This window comes from Siphateles boraxobius, unplaced genomic scaffold (genome assembly GCF_051911475.1).
Source record: "Siphateles boraxobius isolate OS27281-9 unplaced genomic scaffold, OSU_SipBor_1 65, whole genome shotgun sequence".
In the NCBI taxonomy this organism is placed as follows: Eukaryota; Metazoa; Chordata; class Actinopteri; order Cypriniformes; family Leuciscidae; genus Siphateles; species Siphateles boraxobius.
Genome location: NW_027509192.1, coordinates 11,120,552 through 11,141,720, shown reverse-complemented (window position 1 = coordinate 11,141,720; position 21,169 = coordinate 11,120,552). Strand labels below are relative to the sequence as shown.

The window sequence follows — 21,169 nt, the reverse complement described above, 5'->3', positions numbered from 1 at the left end:
TCACCCCTAAACCACAATAAAATATAATTAAAAAATGTGCGTAAATCAAAATGAAAAGTCAAAACACAAAGTTCCCTTATATTAACACATACATTTACCGACTTTTCTTAGCGTGTAATAACCCTTACAAAAACACCACACATACCTATTATGTATTACTATTGAATATACAACACTGATTGTAAGCTCCTACATGTGGGTGCTCATTGAAGTGAACGGTCAGGCCAAAACACATGCTTGGCACATGCCTCTCATTAAACGACCAATTAAGCTGTTGTGGTATGCTCTTTATTTGCTCATCCCCAAATGTTATCAGGGTGAAAGCAGAAATATTTCTATAAAAATCTGAACTATCATTATCGTCCTGACATGTCATTCTGAAATGACATGCTGTCTCACCCCGGGGCTCTTCTGGCCTGGCACAAATGGTGCTATATTGAGAGACCTCATGTGCCCTATGAGGCAGAGATATAAAGCTGCCACCTTTGGCACACAGTGGACAGATGCAGAGATTGACGCATAGCATACCCTTGAGAAAAGCCTGACCTCAGATGACTGCTTTCTGAGTTAAACTCCATGGACCATTGGAATGACTCCATGCATTGTTCAGAGAGCCATTGTGGTCTGTTGGTTCTCTAAAACAAAAGGATGAACACACAGTAAATAAGTCTCATTTGTAAGTCTGCTTTGAATCAACAAGGAACAATATGCAAGTTCTGAATCACCCAGGGCAAAGAGACATATAGTTTATATTAGCCAAGGTCCTCAGAATTGAGAGCCGTTAAACCAATGGTATCATTTTCTGAACAAGGCATAGGCTTCAAGGGAATGTTTTAGGTGTTAGAGTCAGCATGAAATGAAATTTCCAAATGCATGTTCTTGATTTTATTTTTATCACACATAAACATTGATCAGCGAACATATATGGTAAATGGATAGTTCACCCAAAAAGGAAAATTGTCATAATTTACTCACCCTCAAGTTGTTCCAAACCTGTATGAATTTCTTTCTTCTGCTGAAACACAAAATTAGATATTTTGAAGAATATGGGTAACCAAACAGTTGCTGGGCCCCATTGACATCCATAGTATGGAAAAGAAAATATTATGGTCGTCAATGGCTACCGTCAACTGTCTGGTTGCCAACCTTCTTCAAAACATCTTCTTTTGTGTTTATCAGAAGAAGAAAAAAATCATCTTTGAAACAAAAGTAAGGGTGAGTAAATGACAGAATTTAAATTTTTTGGGTGAACTATCCCTTCAAACAAGTTTTCTGTTTTTCCTCCACATTCTCAATATGCAAAAAGAAAAGAAACAAAAGGCTCCTTTTAAGTACTATTTTTACTGTAGTAAAAGTTGCTGAACATCAAATCACTGACATATTATTTATCAGTGCAAGTTTTTACTTTTGGAAGTTTTTGAATGCTTATTTTAGTTCCAGCCATCAAGACACTTATATTGTACATACAGTAATAGTAAGATGTCAGTATGGTATAAATCACCAAACCTAATAACAATATTGTGCCAGTTGCTTGTGTGGCATTACACCAGATGTACAGATACATTGCATTTCAACGGATTACATTTCATGGAGTTCCGAGCATGGTTTGGAAGAAGCACTTCATAGGCTAGCGAAAACGTTTCTGTCCTGAGGTGACCCACATGATGTTATTTTCAGTCTAAACGTATTTAGCACTTACCCATGGAGCTTGTTGTGGCAAAAATTCATCTTAAACAAACATCACTGCGTAAGAGACACTCAGAGTCAAATTATATAAAATAGAAGTATTTATTCTTGCAAGAATAGGAGCAGTCTAATACACAGTTGTTACCCTGTGCAGAAGAGTGACACACCCCCAGACAGACTGAACTAGCTTTTATCTTAGTTTCAAGGCCTTCTTCCCCCCAGAGCCTTCCTCCCAGTAGTTTTCCATAGACATCACTAGTTGGCCCACTAAGCTCCCCTGCACCAAATGGCCTTCTGACATCTAGGTCAGAGGTCCTTGTTCGTCTGTTCTCTGGAGTGTCTCCCCCTTCTGCCTCCCCAGGTACATAAACAGAATCTTCTCTCACTACAAGTGAGAGACACACATGTGACATTATTTGAATCATCTATATTTTACTAAAGATCAATGAATATCATTAAAATTGCCACCACAACTCCTCACTTTTTATCATTATGATTACCCATAATCACAATAATAAACAATAAGACAAATTTTAAGTCATATCATCACACTTATACTCTTCATCTCTGGTTTTCACTGACCACTCTCTTAAACATTTGTGAAATAACATTTGGAAAAGTAAAAAGCTTAGGCTGTTTTTGTGGGGATAGTCCCTTAAGTATTAGCAAGCAAGTAAAGACTTTATCTGCGGCCGGGCTGAATGAATAAGCACTGTTATTGCACTCCCGACCTAGGTCGGACCCTCAGTCACCTCAGTATAAACAAGAAATAGTGTATAGTTTAAGTAGGAAACACATCAATTTAACACATGTCACAGTAGCTCCCACTACTTGTATCATCATATTTTGTTCATCCAATTGAACAGACTCCCAGCTTTAACCAGTCTCTGTACTGAGCTGGAAACACACTATAATGCATGGTAAACATAACAATATTGATAATCCTATCGCTGAAATTGGTAGTACAGTACCCCCAACCCCCCAAAGATTAACCAATCTTATCCATTTACCATCAGTCCACGCCCATTTCCATACATCGCCTCCATTTTCCTAACCATATTTTCTTAACTTTTAACTCGATTCAGCCAATGGTTTTACTTAGTAAGCTCTATTTAACACCATATTTAATAAAATCTATCCAGAAAAGGTTTTATATTTTTTTTATCCATTCTTTTAACCAATGTAGTTGTTCAAAATTAACTCTAATATTTCCATTACGGACACAATCAATATATTTTCTACATTTACAATCAAATCAATACCTAGTTTGATTCAATCAAACAAAATCATCACAAAAACAGATTCTTCTGTTAAACTTCAACCATCAGTTGTGTTGATCATCTCGTTCGCCCCACGGACGTTACGTGTTCTTTTACCTTTAACTTTTAATTCAAACATGCTGTGGTTCTACTTAATAAGCTTCAACAATTATCCCTATAATTTACATTAATTAATAGATCTTCTCTTCCCAAAAACATTTTCCTTAAATATTTCCTAATGAATAAGTAACCAATCAAATCTTTTGATCTAGTGTATATCAATACTAAGCCCTATTTTGATTTAATCGAATCAAATCCTCAAAATAATCACAAAACCACATTCTTAAACCATTAGTTGGTTCACATCCTCCTCCAGGCGTGTTGATCATCTCGTTCGCCCCATGGACTATGGGATGGTTGTGGCCTGTTGGTGTAGGTGAGAGGCTTGGACCCAGGTGTCACACTCTCCAACCATTTTCTGATCCTTATAAGGTTTTCCCTTAAATCACGACCGCACCCCCACTGGAGTGAACTGTCACCTGTGAATGGAGACCTTAAGTATTTTGTTAGTGACCGCTTAACCGCTCCCCTTTGGTGTGACCTGTGGAATCAACAACCTGAAACATTATCTCCGGATAATTTCTTGCTCACTTAATAGCACTCGGGGTCCTTTTACCCTGAAAAACACTCAACCCCTGTCCTCATGTCCACACAATATTTATACATTTGGAACAGAATTAGTTCTGTTTGATCCAATCCTTCCTGACATTCTGTAAAAGGAAAATTTTAAGTTATGCGCTGCGCAGGTGTAGCACCTTTCTGCCACTCTAATAACCCAGGCCAGGACAGTTAGCCAAATTCATCCATAACCATTATTTTAGTGGGCACATTTTGCCCTGTCTCCCAATCCTGCATGCTCTCTGTAAAGAGAAACAGATTTCGAGGTTATTGTCAGATAGTAAAGTACGTAGTTTCTTTTGTCTACTGTTCTCCCGTGGCCTTCGATGCCCTGGCGTTTCCTGTTGAAACAATCTTTGTTATTGGTGTGTGCGGCACACTCACAGACATCCATTTTGTTAGGCAGAAAAAATGGCTTCTTTCAGGGCTTTTATCAAATTACCCCTAGTGTTCTCCCAACATTTATTCAGCAAATGTGAACCCCTTAATAAACCATATTTGGCAATTGTTATACCATCTCCCTCTTGATGCACGACACAACTCGAGCATCAATTTAACATAACATTTAACATAGTGTTTTTTATAAAGTTTGCCATCAACACTAACCCAAACGTTGTCCTTCAGACAAATTTCCTCCAGACATCTTTCTCTGCCTCTGAAACAAAAATATTACATTCTTAACTTAAAGCGACAATCTCATCTTCTTATCGAAGTATTTGAAAGGCAACGGCCCTCAGTCTCACAGCGTATTCTGCTTTTCAGGCCTGTTGTTTGGTCTCTCAAGTCAGTCATCTACAAACATTTCCAAAGTCATCAATTTTCCCTATCAGGTTCGGTCGTGCTGTGCAGACTTGGTCAGTGTCAGTCAATCATTTCTCCCCCTTTGTTCACAATAATCATAAATGTGAGGGGCTCTCTTGATAATTTCATGTTGACTTAGCCAATATGTCACTTTGTTGTTTCCCTCAAATCTACAACATTTTCATTTATCTCAGCCCATGCCAGATGGTGGTCTACAACTACACAATTCCAATTTACTGATCTTCAAATCTACATTATGTATGACAAAAGTATTACTACCAGACAGAGCTTGATGGCCAATCAACTTAAAGCTTGTCCCATGTTCTGTATTGTCTCTTCATCAGAATTATCAGCTTCTTTAAAATTTGTCATTTGCCTTAACCCATCTGTAATGATAAACTCATTCCAGAGGTTAATGACGCAATATACACACCATTCAGGCGGAATATTAGTGCCCCAAACTAATACATACAAGACATAAAGTGCTGTCACCATCACACACACACACTCATACTAGACACACATATGTTAACTGCTCATTCTCAATGTTCACTTTTCTTTATATTATTGCTAAAAGATTTAAATTTTAAATAAGATTTTAAACTTCACATTTTACTGTAGCTTCTACCTAATTTTACATGGTATCTTAACCACTTTCAAAGCACGTCTGTTCATTATTCATTTGATTTTTAGACAAGTCAGCTGGGTTGTTTTGTTTCATTATCATTATTTTGCTTCAGCTTGCTCTAGCAGGCCGATGACAGAAAGACAGACACAGTTACCATCCCTTCCTCCGCTCAAGCAGTCTCTCTCACTATAAATAAATTTCTAAGACTGTAACTTATATAAAATGTAATATTAAATTCGTTACAATAATCTTTGACCATTCACCTTTGTTATCCAGACTTTTCTTAAATCAAAAGCTGTCTTCATCTTTAGCCACCACCATGTCTAACGACCTTCAAGAGTTAAAACTATGTTATAGACATATTAGTTCAAAATCAACTCTTCTATACATTTTACTTGCCCATATGGCAACCAACATCATGTCCCTCATATAATTAAGTTTTGTTACTGTCTCCGCAGCAAATAATGGCAATCACCTCATGGAATCAGCTGGCTCCTGAAAGCCCTCTCCCGTTATCTCTTTATCTCTAATTTTCTTCTCTTCAGGGTGTCGTCCCCTGGCATAGTTGCAGACACTTGTCACAATGAAAAACAAGCCATACAATCAATGCGGTTTCTGGTGAGTGGTATAGAGGAACTCACATTTCTGGGTCAGACTGCCGTAACTTCTCACAGCCCATCTCACCTCTCAATGCTCTGCTGACCCCGGTGGCCTCCAGTAATCAGCGCTCAACTCTCATACCTTTCTCACAAATAACACCTGCATCCGGAGGTGCCCAGTGTTCGTGACCCCCTGCGTTGGGCTGTCCCCTGGCCAGGAAGATCATCCCGTCATTGAGTAGCCACTCATACACACGTACACACTGGTGACCGCTCTTTCCCAATACAATCAGTTTTCTTCAACAGAACTCAGCTGTTTTCTGGAGCTTAGGAAAGGCACGTTCAAGAGTCACCAGGGCCATTCGGATTGCCTAATAGTGTTCACACAGGGAGACAGGTCAATAACAACAGTATTTAATCACTTAAATCCATTAACTATCTTAAAAGCAGAAACCTAGCTGCTTAGATTATACTCAGTGAATTTAGATCACAACCGTACATTCAGTGTACTTCATCTGTAGCCGGAGCCATCGGTCCTGAATGGTGGAGACTAAATGAGACAAAGTTGTTACTGGTCCTAAAATACGCTAATCAAAATGTCACCTCTATCGTTTAAGGTCTGTATTATTATTTTAAAGACTTCTTTAAAGTCATTCAGTTTTACTTAAATCCATTTACAAATACAAATTGCCCTCTGAACGGCAATGATTTCTTTTAACCTCTCCATGTCTATGATTTTCAACTTAAACACTGTGCTTTACTTATGACACAGGCTCAGATAACAGCTTTTAGCTGACATTGAATCAGAGAGAGACTCTGAGGCATTCAGGACTGGTACACTGCATTTTCATAAAACTTTTAACATCAGACTTTATCTACCATATTTTAACTCTAGCCCAGCTTAAGGCATCTTTGCCAGAAATTACATGTGTTTCAAATAAACATATTATTTATATTTGTCTTTTGCCCACCTCAGGGAATTTAGACATTACAAATTTCCACTCAGATTGAGTCTCTGTCGCACTGGCTGTTTCAGCCACAGCACACATCAGATTTAGATAAGCGAACTGTTTCATTACAGCCAATAGCAGACTTATCTTTTGGAAGCAAAACATCAGCTTCTAGTTCTTTCATGGTCAACTTTTCAAGCTGTTTGTTTAATCAGATGCCTTTCAACACATTTTACATTTAGCAACTGTTAATTCAGTAGCCTACTACTTCTGCTTATTTGTTCTTACATAAAAATAATTATTCTAGTTCTCAATAACGTTTCACATTTCTCAATCTCAATTACCATAGTTTAATATTTGACTTAAATTTTCCTAGGAGTTTATCAATCTCCAATCAGGATTCACACTAACCTTTACGAGGCTATCACACTCTGCTTATGATACATTTTGATACACATACATCTTTTGCAGTTATCATTTTCCATGAGATTAGTCTCTCTATATAACCTAAACTCTTTTTTAAAATGTTTAGTTAACACACAATCATCCTTTTAGTTACTTTTATATATTGTATCACATTTGTTGGAGTCATTATCTGTAATTTTACCTCACCCTGTATTCATCAGTTCACTTATAAAAATTACTATTATAGATCTTTTCTTCAAAAGGATTCACTTTAAGACTTCAATCTTTTGACCTTGTTTTTATCTCTTACTCTTTCTCAGACGAAAACTTTAATATCGTTATATAAACACTGATCTATTTTCAACCCCACATTATTATCAGAAATGTGTCACGTGTTAAATGGTCCTGCTGACCACAATCAAGACACTCTCTGTCATCTGGTTGGTTCGTGTGTCAGCCTCAACTACAGCATCAGACACCTTGCAGTTTGATCACTGTGAGCTTCCAAAGGGCTTCAACTTAACTGCACACCCTTGAAGCAGTGTGTGTCCCATTCAGGAATGTAAACAGACCCACTGATAAGTAGTTCTCTGTATTCCTTTGACCATCCACCAATGGCGGATTCAATCACAATAGCCAACTCATACTCTTCATCATTATTATTGGCAGAACATAATTTCATGAGCAGCACAGAGAATGCTCAAAATATTCGAATTTGTTTTCTGTCTTTACCTTACTAATTTGGTATTATCATCAACAACACTAATTACAAGTACTGTTGCTGTTATCCCAGCTTATCTTTTACAAAACATCATCTGCAAATCTCTTCAAAATGAGATCTTCAGAGCAGAGCTGTTTACAGCATTTGCTCTCTTCTGTCTCACTATTTATTTATTTATTTATTTTCCCGGACTGTTCAGTTACTCTTCATAAAGTGTAACAATTTGTACATCATTATTTTCATTACAACTGGTTTGAAGCCTTTTCCCTTCCATCACATGGTTAGTCTGCAGATTCAACTTAATATTATCATTATTGTCTCAGTCTTATCTCTACTGTTTCTCCAAAACAGATTATATTACTCAGTCCGTAAATTACACAGACAACCATTATTTTGCTACTTGCTTCAATACCCTTATTTTCTTAACATTAATAAAATAAAGCAGATATATCATCATTTCAATCATTATTTTATCAAAATCTAGAATTGTTCCCCATTCTGCTTAAAACATTCTTCATATCATGTTAATCCCTGTCAATCATACAATGCCTTATTTTATTCTAAAACTTTTCATATCATTTAAACAGTTAATTTGACTTCCATAAATTCTGTCAGACCATGTCTATTTTCATCACATATAGTTTTCTACTATATTCCTTCTCAATCTTTCCCTACATGTCAGTTCCTTCTGCATCCTCTGTTCTACATGCTAATTCTTTCTTTTCTCTACATGCCAGTTCCTTCATTATCTAACCAGTACATGATTGTTTGCTAACAATCCCCACACACATATCTCACACACCAACCTTTTTGTTTTTCACTTCCCTCTTCCATCAAGTCTCTCACTTACAGTTCCCTCTATTTCACACAGACAGCCTTATTGCTGCTTGCTACTTCAATCCTTATCATGTAAATTTAAGTTCTCAGACATCTAATGTCATGCATCCATTTACTGGATGAAGAAGTAAAAACTTTATTTCTCCTGGCAGTTCGACTTTTTTATCTGCCTAATCACACATGTTGAATGCAGCCATAACAACCTTTTTGTTTCTCACTGCCCTGTTCAACTGATTCTCGCACTACTTTCAGTCTAGTTGTGCTCAGTGTTCCCTCCCTTGGGAAATAATGGTATTTTCTCAGTTTTTTCAATATCTAAAACATAAATTTTCCCCCATAATTTTCTCATTTGATAGAAAAACCGGTGTATCAAATTTTGCATGCTTACCTTGAGACTTCCCCATATTGGCTGCTTCTCTGTTCTCTGTGGATTTCTCTTCAACGCGCGTTTTCCTGATCTGTTAGGCGTCCCCAACAGACCCGATTTTTTCTTTTAACCCAAATCGGTCGGGTTGCACTATTAGTGCCCTCCTAATTAAGGTTTACCAAAAACTGTTCTGGTTCCCCCTAATTAGCCTCAGTACCTAAAAATAATTTGCTCCGTCGTGGAACAACTAATTTTCAGGGTACCTATCTGTTTGAAATCTCTTGATCTGTTACAGTTCTCACTTAATCCCAGATTATTTATCTGCTTGAAATTTCTTGTTCTGTTACAGACCTCAATTAATCTCAGATCATTTTCCCTCGTATCTGTTTGAAATTTCTTGATCTATATAGATCTCAATTAATCTCAGATTACGTACCACAGAAACAGCCTTCAGCCAATATGGTTCACTCACATTTCATACCCGAAACAAAATACTTTTCCCCAAAAGAAAATATTTTAGACGTCTCTTACCAGAGATATGTTGGTTGCCACGGGTTCGCTTTCTTTTGATTCCAGTGGAGCCCCTCCCGGACCCGACAGCGGTCGGCCCCTCTCTCTCAAGCTTACGAGGTAGAGCTGGAACTGCTCAGTCCAGGTGGCCAAACACCGTCCGCTCTCAGGTCCAGAAGGCACTTCCAAGGAATCCCACTCTGACACCAAAATTGTTGTGGCAAAAATTCATCTTAAACAAACATCACTGCGTAAGAGACACTCAGAGTCAAATTATATAAAATAGAAGTATTTATTCTTGCAAGAATAGGAGCAGTCTAATACACAGTTGTTACCCTGTGCAGAAGAGTGACACACCCCCAGACAGACTGAACTAGCTTTTATCTTAGTTTCAAGGCCTTCTTCCCCCCAGAGCCTTCCTCCCAGTAGTTTTCCATAGACATCACTAGTTGGCCCACTAAGCTCCCCTGCACCAAATGGCCTTCTGACATCTAGGTCAGAGGTCCTTGTTCGTCTGTTCTCTGGAGTGTCTCCCCCTTCTGCCTCCCCAGGTACATAAACAGAATCTTCTCTCACTACAAGTGAGAGACACACATGTGACATTATTTGAATCATCTATATTTTACTAAAGATCAATGAATATCATTAAAATTGCCACCACAAGCTCATTCTACTTGGCAGTCAAATTTCTTGCTCATTGGCAGCATCTGCTATCTGTCCCAATAACTGAGGACCTTGTGTACATCTGTGTCACTGCAGTAGATAAAAAGACTGCCAAGTTGGCCCAAATTGTTATGCCCATAGTTGATGGTTACCATCAAATTAGTACAAATTATTGCACTAGCCAATCATAGGAAAATACTTTTGCAAACTAAGCTAATGCTTGTGATGCAATGCAATCGAATCCTTGAGGAGTCTTGAATATATCCACAGTAAATCCCTCTTTAGAAATAAACAAAAGTAATCTTTTTCATTAGAACACCACATTACATTAGGAAATGGTCTCTAAAAGCAGATAATGAGATTTGTGTCTATGAGGTGGTCAATCATTTCAAACAATGTTGTATACTTTAATATGTCTTTAGTAAAGAACATCGCTCTTAAAGAGTTCAAAGTTTCACATGGCTATTGATTTAAACCTTGAGTAGTTTAGAGACCATGATACAAGCAAAATGTTGCATAAATCTGACACGCAAATTAATTCTACCCTTTCTTTTGTTGTTTAATTAACGTTAATAACAAAGACGATAGCAAGTTTATGAGGCTGCTGTCACTTTAAGACCGAATGTTGTTTCGGAAAATTTTGTATTTCTAAATGAAAGTGAAATGCATTCACATGATAAATACTAAATACAAGTCATATGACAGTAAATATTTTGAGGGATAGTTCACCAAAAATATATATTTTCTTATTTCTTTACCCTCATGTTGTCTCAAACCCTTATGACTAGGGTTGGGTATCCTTTGAATTTTACCGATTCCTAGTTTTGATTCCAATAAGGTAAAAAAAATACATATCGATATCATTCACATTTATTCCATTTTTTTTTGCAAAACATTTTTGTTGCAGCTGAATACCTTGAACAAAAATCAACAGGCTAAAGAAGACTTACATGAGGAACTTTTGCCTATTGTTTTAACAAAAACACAGCAAAAACGAGCCTAACTAATATACATATCAAGCACTATTAAAGACAAGTAAACACACACTAATTAAATAAGAACAAAAAAATCCATTAGCAATTGCACACAACTGAACAAAGATACAAATTAAATAAACAGTGTTTCAAGATTTTCAAGTAGGTCTAGTATTCAGCTAAAGAAACTGTAATCAAATGAAAAGTATCCCTGAACTTTATAAATAAAATATAGATTACAAATATAGTTACAAACGTTATACAGTCAAGATCAGTAGTGAATTTTCTCTGTCTTTTGTGGTTTGATTAACGTTAATTACACAGACTGCAGTAGGTTTATTAGGCTGCTGTCACTTTAAGACTGAATGCACGCGTCCAATACACTGTTACACAAAAAATGACATGAAATAATTTACTGAATATCAGATTGGGTGAATTCAATAGAATGGAAGTACATTGTGACTCATTTTAACACTTTACAATGCTGCCAAGAGTGTCAGCAGAAGTTTCCACACGGATAGCAGCTTCATTTTCAAGAGTAATTTACCATGAGTCACTATTTTCCAAGAGAGCCTTACCATAAGCGATTGTATTAAATTATTTTAACCAGATATTTATTCAGTTACGTTATGTTGTGTTCTGCCGAAGAAGAAAACTCAAAACAAGTTGAAATGAAGGTAAGTAAATGACAGAATTGTTGTGCGAACTATCACTTTAATTTGCTTCAATGAAAGTACAAATTTACCTTACTCAATGCATAAAAAACAGCTAAATGTAATGGGCAAGTTGACACTTTCCTGGAATGGAACATGGAAAGTATATTGAAATTTAAATCTATTTACGGTTGACTTTTCTGGATAAAAAACCCCCAAAACTTTATAGCTAAAAACCTAACCCTTGTCACATTTTTCATTGTGTGAACATTGAAAACATTTTTTAGTTTCAAAGCAATGTGACTTTTTGCACTCATTGTGAAGGACATAGAGATAAATTGTTTTGTTTTCAAAAATCTTGTATCTATATCTTGAAATTCTATTATGAATTTGAAAATTCATGTTCGGTGTGAAAAGGCTCAAAACTATATATTTTTTTTTATTAGCCACCAATTTCTAAGGTTCAGTCCATTTAAGACACTGTCAATTTTTTCCTCTCCTTTGGAATCCTGAGTAGAAAAGTCCACACAGATCCATTCCTAGGAAAACCCTTCATCTCTTTACAAGGTTTCCACATGTTCCCTGCAACAGTGTACTCCAGAGTCATGGTGCGGTTCAAGGTGAACACAGAGTCTCCTCTCACTACAGCTGTAAACAGGGACCCTTTGCTGTTGCCATAGTGCCCAGGCATCGATGTCCACTGGCCTGTGGTGATGTTGTAGCAGTCTATCAAACAGCGCAGGAAGTCGTCTTGGGGGCCGTTGCGTATGACGTAGAGGTTGTCCCTGTGGGCCACCATGCAGTGTCCATAGCTCTGGTGCTTCAGAAGTGTACTCACCAGAACCCACTCATCCTGGTTTGGGATGTATTCAAAGATTTCATTAGTCTCCATTGGCTTCCATAGACATACAAAAATTCGGCTCATGGCTTTGGTGCATGCGACACCTGCTACCGGTCGAGGTAAAGCTGCTGCGAATGTCCAATCCTTTGTGGTGATGTTATATATCTCAACGGAGGACATGATGGTTCTCCGAGACTCTCCTCCGATGGCATAGAGATAGCCTTCTATCCCAATTAGGGTGAAGTTGTACCGTGGCTGTCTGGGACCTGGCAGCCAACTCCAGGTATTAGTGACAACATCATAGCAAAAGCTAGCATCAACGGCCCTCTTGTCAACACCATGCACACCTCCAACAATGTAGAGTCGGTTGTCCAAAACAGTCAAACCAGCCAGAGAGGTGCTGGCCTCCATGGGCAAGGCAGTGAGGACCTTCCAGTCCTCGTCATCCTCATTGAGGTAACATACTGTCCTTGTGGCAGCCAGAGGAAGCTCATCCGCAGTGCAAGTTGAATGTGAACCTACAGCCACGAACACACTAGGAACGAGAGACTCTACATATTCAGTCAGCTCTTGAGGAAGGTTCTTCAAATTCTCTTGCAGGTCATGGTACATATTGCGGATGAACTGTGCCGACATCTCATGGAGTCCCCATAAGCCATAGGTGGCCGAAGCTTGATACATGAGTAGGCAGTTGTCGGAGTTGAGCAGATCTTGAAGATGCCTGGAAAGAGGTTCAGCTTGAAAGAAAGCAGCACATTCAATGGCTTCCAAAATCTCGTCACCATTTAGAATGGGTCTCTCACCACTGGCCACGGCCAACATGATTACAAACCCTTGAGCTTTGAGATTCCTCACGTGAATCTCTTCTTGATGGCACTCTACCATCCCCGATCTGTAAAGTGCCCTGAAGTATTCGCATTCTCTTAACAGTAGAGACTTGTTTGTTTCAAAGACACAATCCCCAACTCTTACCTTGACAATATCCATGTCTAGCAGCCTACTTGATTAAATTGGTCTTGTGCTATTAGGTTACAAATACTCACTGTTGTTTAAACCCAATTGTAAGACATTTAGCCTTTGCTTGCACTTTGAGCAATTGTATCTTTCAAAACTCTACCTTAGCCTCGCGTGTCAGTTAACAAAACTGCCCCCTCCCCCCTACAGCTGGCACATGGTGTGTTGGGATTTAGTTTTGTTACTAAGATAGAACTTCCTATAGATAGCAGCAGTGCCTCATGACATGACATTAAACAGAAAAGGGCAATGACTTGAGAGAGGAACAACATACTCATAACACTTTTTAAGGTCAATGAAATGAATTACACCGCATCTGTGATTTATTGTGATGATTGGTTGTTTGTTCATGCTGTTTGTAAGTGTCATGGTATCCAACAATTCAATTAATAGACTTGCTAGACTTTTATATTAAGAGATATTTAATGTTTGCTAAGGCACTGTTAGTGCTAGAGACATCTCAAATTGTGTGGCTTGCAAATGGATTTCTACACTGTAAAAAAAAAAGATATATTTCAACTTTAATTCAGTTACTACCTTGAATTAGGTAGCTGAACAAGTCACCTCAACTTAAATTATATTAAACTGACTTAAAAATTTAGTTAAAAGTAAAAGTTTTCATAAAAGTTGAAAGTAATTCAGACAGATGATAAAACGGAAGTAAATCCCAATGTAAATCCCATCGATTTACGTTGAAGAAGGTACCTGTGCCGTATCAAGGAAATAGCATAACCCATATGTCCATCCATTTTAATCCAGTTTTTGGGATAGTGCATACAAATTCAAGATGCACATAAAACTCCAAAATGCATGCACAAAACAACTTGTTTTTTCATAAAAAAAGAGAAACATAAAAATAAAAGATTTTATTTAGTAAAAAGATGTGTAGCCTACTAAACATGTTTAAACTAGTGCTGTCAAATTGACTAATTGGGATTAATTACATCTAACAAGTATGTATGTTTGTATATATATATATATATATATATATATATATATATATATATATATATATATATATATAACACCCTAGCAACTAAACAGAACCTCAGGCATAACAATGCCTTGGTAACTACCTACAACACCCAAACAACCACATAGAAACACCCTAGCAATCTCATAGCAGCTACCTCGAACACCCTAGTAACTACCATCCAGAACACATTGGCAAGAACCTACCAATAAACCACAACGGCAAGAACCAGAACACCCTAGAAACTACATAGCAACCTCTGTACATAGCAACCACCCCGTACACCCTAGTGACCATCTAATAACCATCCAAAACACCTTGGCATCACCTACCAATCCCCTAGCAACCACACAGAGCACCCTAGCAACAACTTTTTAAAAATTCAAGTTTAGTTTACTTTGCTAGTGACTCCATCTTGATCGGAACAGTTCAACATTAATTCTTTGTGGAGGTTTACCTCTCTATTAGAGTAGATCAGACACAGCAGAATACATCCCAACATGGGTCCACTCTCTGCTCTAATAAAAGGTAATTAACCCTCCTGCAGTGCAAGTTATGAGGTAATTGCAGGTCAGTGGACATGCTGAGGGCTTTCATATCTCTGTAAGAGATCAACCTGGGTCACCCAGAGTGCTCAGATTCATTATCTTCACACACCTAGACACAGCGGGTGCCCTCACGGCGTTACTATGGAAACCGTATCGGTGGAGACCGCATTGTCTGTCTTGAGTGTCAAGAATCCAACCCCAGTCTGCCTAAACGCTTATAGCACTAATAGAGTCAGCATGACTGTTGAACATTGACACACACACGTGACACAGAGTATAACAGCATCACATGTCTTAGCCCTTCACAGCTGCTTATAATGTTAATTTGTGCTTTAAATGGCCACACGTGATGAGGACAGTGCACACTCTTGACCTACGTGACCTTGGTTACTGATTCAACTATTGGTGATAGAAGTGATTTATATAATGGAACAGCTTGGCTGAAAGAAGACACGATTAGTATCAGAGTCTAAAATTAACCACAGATGCATGAACTAACGTGCCTCTGTGAGCTTAAAGCATGATACCAAATTTGTAAACAAAGGGAACAGCTTGATTTCGAACCATAACAAGTGAAAAGGTCAGCATGTGTTTATGTGTTATGCTGAGTCATGGTGAGCCATGTGCTGAACCATGTGATCTCTTTGTTTTGATCATGTGATGGCAAATCCTGCGGGAGCGGGGCTAGGTAACAGGTTTCAGGCAGGATTGTTCAGTGGTGTAACTCATTGTGTAAGTTGGCTGTTATAAAAGCTGGCAGTGAATTTACTGGACAGATCCACAAAATTCCAATTGTGTTGTTTATTCCTCTTTTCTCTCAGTGGAAGTTAAATTGAACACTTAAAGGGATATTTTACCCCAAAATGACAATTTTGTTGTTCAATCAAAACCTGTATGAGTTTCTTTCTTCTGTTGAATGCTGGTAACCAGACAATTGATAGCCATTGAGTTTCATTGTATTTTTTTCCAACTATGGAAGTCAATTGGGTCCATCAACTGTCTGGTTACCAACATTCTTCAAAATATCTTCTTTTGTGTTCAACAGAAGAAAGAAACTCATAAGGGTTTGGAACAACATTTTTATTTTTGGATGAACTATCCCTTTAAGATATTTTGAAGAATGTGCTGGCTGCACTTATCCATGCATTTACAAAGCACAAGGAACTTTCAATCTTTAAAAAGAACACAAAAGCTTCATTAAAGTTTTTGGAAGCCATATAACATATTCTTGCACTTTTCAGAAGGAAGAGCTTCATAGAGACCGGAACTGTGTTTTTTCAACATTCAAGCATGGAAACTGAACACAAAAATAAAATCAAGACTTTGTAAAAGGACATAATATAGTCTCTTTAAGTGTGCTGCAGGGAACTATATTTAGAGTAGTGTTACTATGAAATCTCTCACTCACACTGTCTTTTATCTAATAAATAAGAAAGCGAGGAAGGCAACAAAGAAAGAGAGCTTGAAATATCTTTTTTGTGTGGGTTACAATGGCTGAGTCAGGCATCTCATCAAATCCTATAATTTTATCTGAGAGCGGAGGAAGTGAATGGAAGAGTAGGAGTGAATTGAGAGAAGTGCGTCTGACATCTTCATAGAAAGAGAAAGGGTGAAAAGGTCCAATCGAGTATGTTGTGCAACCGGCTTGATAAGAGGCTTGTTCGACTTGAACCAGCGTTGCACAGACCGATCGGTTGATGACATCAAAGTACCGCGAGAGCGATTAGAGAGCAGACGGCTCCTTATGCTTTTGAATCGCTCTCGCGGTACTTTGATGTCATCAACCGATCGGTCTGTGCAGCGCCAGTTCAAGTCGAACAAGCCTATTATCAAAGCACATTGACTGAACTACAAAAAAAAAATAAGATCAAAAAGTGACCAAAAACTCCCCTCAATCAAAAACAAATCGATCACAATTAGAAACCACATCTACTACGGCGTAAAAGAAAGAAGCATACACATCCAAAGAAAGAACAAGCTTAGAGCACTTTAAAGGAAGTGTGTGGGAGGATATAAAGATAGAAGGTGAAACCGTCTATCAATAGGAGAGATCGTGTGTTGTTGTTCCCTACCAAAACACATGCTGGGACCTCTGCAAGACCAAACCACATCAAGCCCTTTGCTTCCCAGCTGCATAAAGGAGTTCGTGACTTCCACGGCCCACTACAAAGAGGGTAGAATGAATGCTCTGCCAACGGTAAAGGAGATGTTTACATTCAGCAAGACCTACAAAGCACACTTGGCAGGGCAACCGACACATGACGGCATGGGTTTCTGGCATTCCGTATGAGTAACTTTGCCACCTGCCTCTCTCTGAGTTCAGCAGGTGACCTCTGAATGAATTTTAAGCGGCCCAAATACTCAGATCTAGTGTTTCTGAGCTTCTAGTCAATACAGCATTTGTCACCCTCTTTACATAAGGTTTCTATGGATAAATATTGTTTAGCAAGGTTCTTCAGAGGGTTGACTATCTGTTCCATGTTCTAATTTTGCTCATTTGTGAAATTACACCTCTTATTTGCTCAAGAATGAATAACTGTACCCTGTTAATTAATGAACAAAGCCACAATCATGGATCCTTGATGACTGTGCTAATTTGTCCATTGATTAGCTGAGGAACTAAACAGTGGGGTCGCTTTTTAATTGCCATCTGCTTAGCGTTCTGGGGTGACAAGCAGATGACAGTGGGAGACGCCATCGGGGTCTTCACAACAGTGGCCAAAAATCCAAGCCCACCTCCCTCCCACCACTAAAGAACAGTTTCTATAAATACTTCACATAAACAAAATGAGGAAAATTATTTAAAAAAGACCCCCATTTAAATCATCTTTAAATTCCCATTAAATTGACAGAACTTACATGCTTAAATTATATATTTTTTCTTAATTTGAATACATAAAGATATAAAATTTCAAGTATATTGCCACATGCTAAAATTATAAAATTAATTTTGTAAATTAATAATTAAATGTTAAATAAATACAATTTTAATTAGATCGACAGAACTTACATGCTTAAAATATAAAATTAGTTTTCTTTTCAAATGTAAAAAAGAAAAAATATATTTTGCTAATAAATTTCCAATAATATTGCCAGAACAAATAGTAACTATTTGGTGGGTAAAAATGAGAAATTGTATATTTAAAACAAACCAACAAATAAATCAATTAATTTTCATTCATTAATAAATGCATGATTTCAATTATATTGCCAGAGCAATAAGTGTCCAGCATATGAAACCTCTTTCATAAATTTTTTAAAGGCATCCCAAGATGCACCTGGATGCTTATAATTCCTATTTCCATCTATATTTAGACTTAATTTATTGACTACTATTATTCAACAATGTGTAAAAGAGTAATAATTAATGTGGAGGTTTGTTGAAGCCTGACTGGTAGTGTAAATATCTTGGGAAAGTAATAAAACGCCTCTTTGTTTACACATTCACACTATTAGTGTCGATAGAATTGATTTCCTACAAGTCAGGCTGACAACTACTGTTAATTGTACCATGCACTCTGGGGGATGCAAACACACAATCCATGCATCTTTAAAGAGATTCATCCCGATGGCATGCATTAAAAACAACAACAATGCATCCCAAAACACATTCTCATATATTGTTTACTACCTCTTTTGTTTACTCTCTGTGGCCATATGGTATGTGCATTATAAATATGGAGCTGTCTCCCTGGCTTTATGTTTGAGGGGTGGGCTGAGGGTGGGGTGTAGAAACACTATGTGACTGTCAAATTGATTGACAGTTAAATTAAGGGCTAAAACAAAAGAATCTGTGACTCTCGGAGCATATCATTTGAGATGTCAGATGTTTCAGACCATTGCGCATCAGTGTGCGAACAAGCATTTTCATTGGCTGGTGTAAAGTCAAGTCAATTGAGGAGGGGTTCAATTTTCTTTTTCTTTTACTTGATTAAATTATATAAAAAGCTTCTGTATGATCATGTCAGGCAAAAAGAAAAGCAATTTCAGAGTAGAACAAGTTATTTTATTAAGGGATTAAGAGAAAAACACACTGAAAATAAGACATATACCCAAAAGTTTGGTAAGGGGTCGGTAAGACTTTTAAAATGTTTTCTCTTATGCTCACCAAGGCTGCATTTATTTGATCAAAATACAGTAAAAACAGCAATATTGTGAACTATTATTACAATTTAAAATAAATCGAAATACTATGATATACTTTAAAATGTAATTTATTCCTGTGATGCATTTCCAGCATCATTACTCCAGTCTTCAGTGTCACATGATCCTTCAGAAATCATTCTAATATGCTGGAGTCTGAAGAAACATAATTAGTGATATTACAATTCTGACCGATGCCAATAAGCTGATCATTATTGTATGCTACAAGTAAATTTAAGCATCACAACATTATTATGTACAGCATGAAAAATGGATATGCATTTTGAGATTTTCATAAGATAAGATTTAACAGTGTTATCTAAATATGTCATCCGATAACGATAAACTAAAAACAAATCGCCTGATAACCGATATAGTACCGATATATTGTGCATCCACAATGTCATAATAAAAATCTCTGTAATTTGTTACAGTGCCAATTTTAGGCAGGGTGGTCCCTTACTTTTTAGTACGTTGAGAAAAACAATAAGTAGAATTTACTCCTTTTTTATTTGGCAAGTTTTTGCACTGATATTTTTCAAGTAACTTTCACATTTATGGAAATTAAGTAAATCTACTTAACTAAGCCAAGTAAAATTAACAAAGTGAAAAAGTACATATAACTTGGCCTGTTAAATTATATTGAGTAATTTTTTACTTACAAATCTGATGTAATTAATATAATTAAGTAAAACCATTTGCTATTTTAAATGCATTTTACTTGTTTTATGCAGTGCTGGTAATTATTTTAAATTAAATTAAATATTACTCTTATAATGTGACAAAATAATACAGTGACAATGTGCAGTTAAGAGTAATTTATTAAGAAATAAGCATCTACAGAGAAAAGATCACTTAAGATCACTTTGGGCACACAATTCAGCGTGTTCGGTCTCTCTCTTTGTCCCTCTCAACCGGTTTACAGCAACGAAGGCACAAATGACACTGCATTTGAGAAATATCCTAAAATTAAGAAAAGAGAAAAAATAAACAATAATCAGTAAACAGCAAATACTTTTAAATTAAAAGTTAATTAATTTGCATTCACATTTTTTGTTTCACTCATGCCAAATCATATCAAAAACATTAAAAGCATCCTGCTTACTGTCGTAGCCATTTCCTCACATTAATGCACACAGCATGTATTAAATGTAAAATGTACAATGTACATGTACAAATATTAAACAAAAAGATCATGATTTAAGTAACATATTCATGGTTTTAGGAGTAATTTACTTGTGTAAAACGTAAAGTTTAAAACTGAGGAAAAAATAGGCCTATGGCTAACGCGTCGAAAGCTAACGAAGCTAACTTGTCATTAAGAACATTAAACTTAGTAAACACTTTAGCTTTTTCTCTCTTTAATTAAGAATAATTAAAGTCGGCATGAAATTGAAGTTGTGATAGTCTTCTCTATTGTTACGTATGTCCGGGTGAAACTGTTTCTCGGGGAAAAAAATGTAGGACAGGACTTGATTTTGTCCATTGGGAATTTATTGGGTGGTTGTGGTTTGCTATTGGTCGATTTCATGTGATTGACAGGTTGCCCCGCCCTTACGCCAATAAACATGACGCTGCAAGAAGATTACGAGGACATGAGTTTAAAATGAATAATGTGCGTGGATAGATAATTTATCATAAATACTGCAATATTCCATAAAAAAATTCCCTCCCAGAAATGGAATGCATTTTCCCCCTTTTCTGTGCTCATCCCATGTGATGTACAAGCAGATACATCCATCCTTCTGATGAAGGAGATGAAAGCAAGTGGGCTTAAAGTGGGACAGTGTTATAAGAGCGGACTGAGCTTTCTTTTGGGAGAGCTCGGTGTGACCTACATTCCACAGCCCCCAGTCATAACACTGCAGGGTCATGTGACTACCACCCTCAGTCAAAACAATAACATGAGGAGCAGCGGC

The 21,169-nt window shown here is 37.1% G+C and overlaps 1 protein-coding gene across 1 annotated transcript; it reads right to left on the bottom strand.

Moving 5' to 3' along the window:
• Positions 1 to 10,956: 10,956 nt before the first annotated feature.
• On the bottom strand, positions 10,957 to 13,692 carry kbtbd13b (kelch repeat and BTB domain containing 13b). The gene has a single exon (XM_077209913.1). It carries the CDS (start codon positions 13,557 to 13,559, stop codon positions 12,204 to 12,206), a length of 1,356 nt encoding a protein of 451 aa, XP_077066028.1. The 5' UTR covers positions 13,560 to 13,692; the 3' UTR covers positions 10,957 to 12,203.
• Positions 13,693 to 21,169: the final 7,477 nt, after the last annotated feature.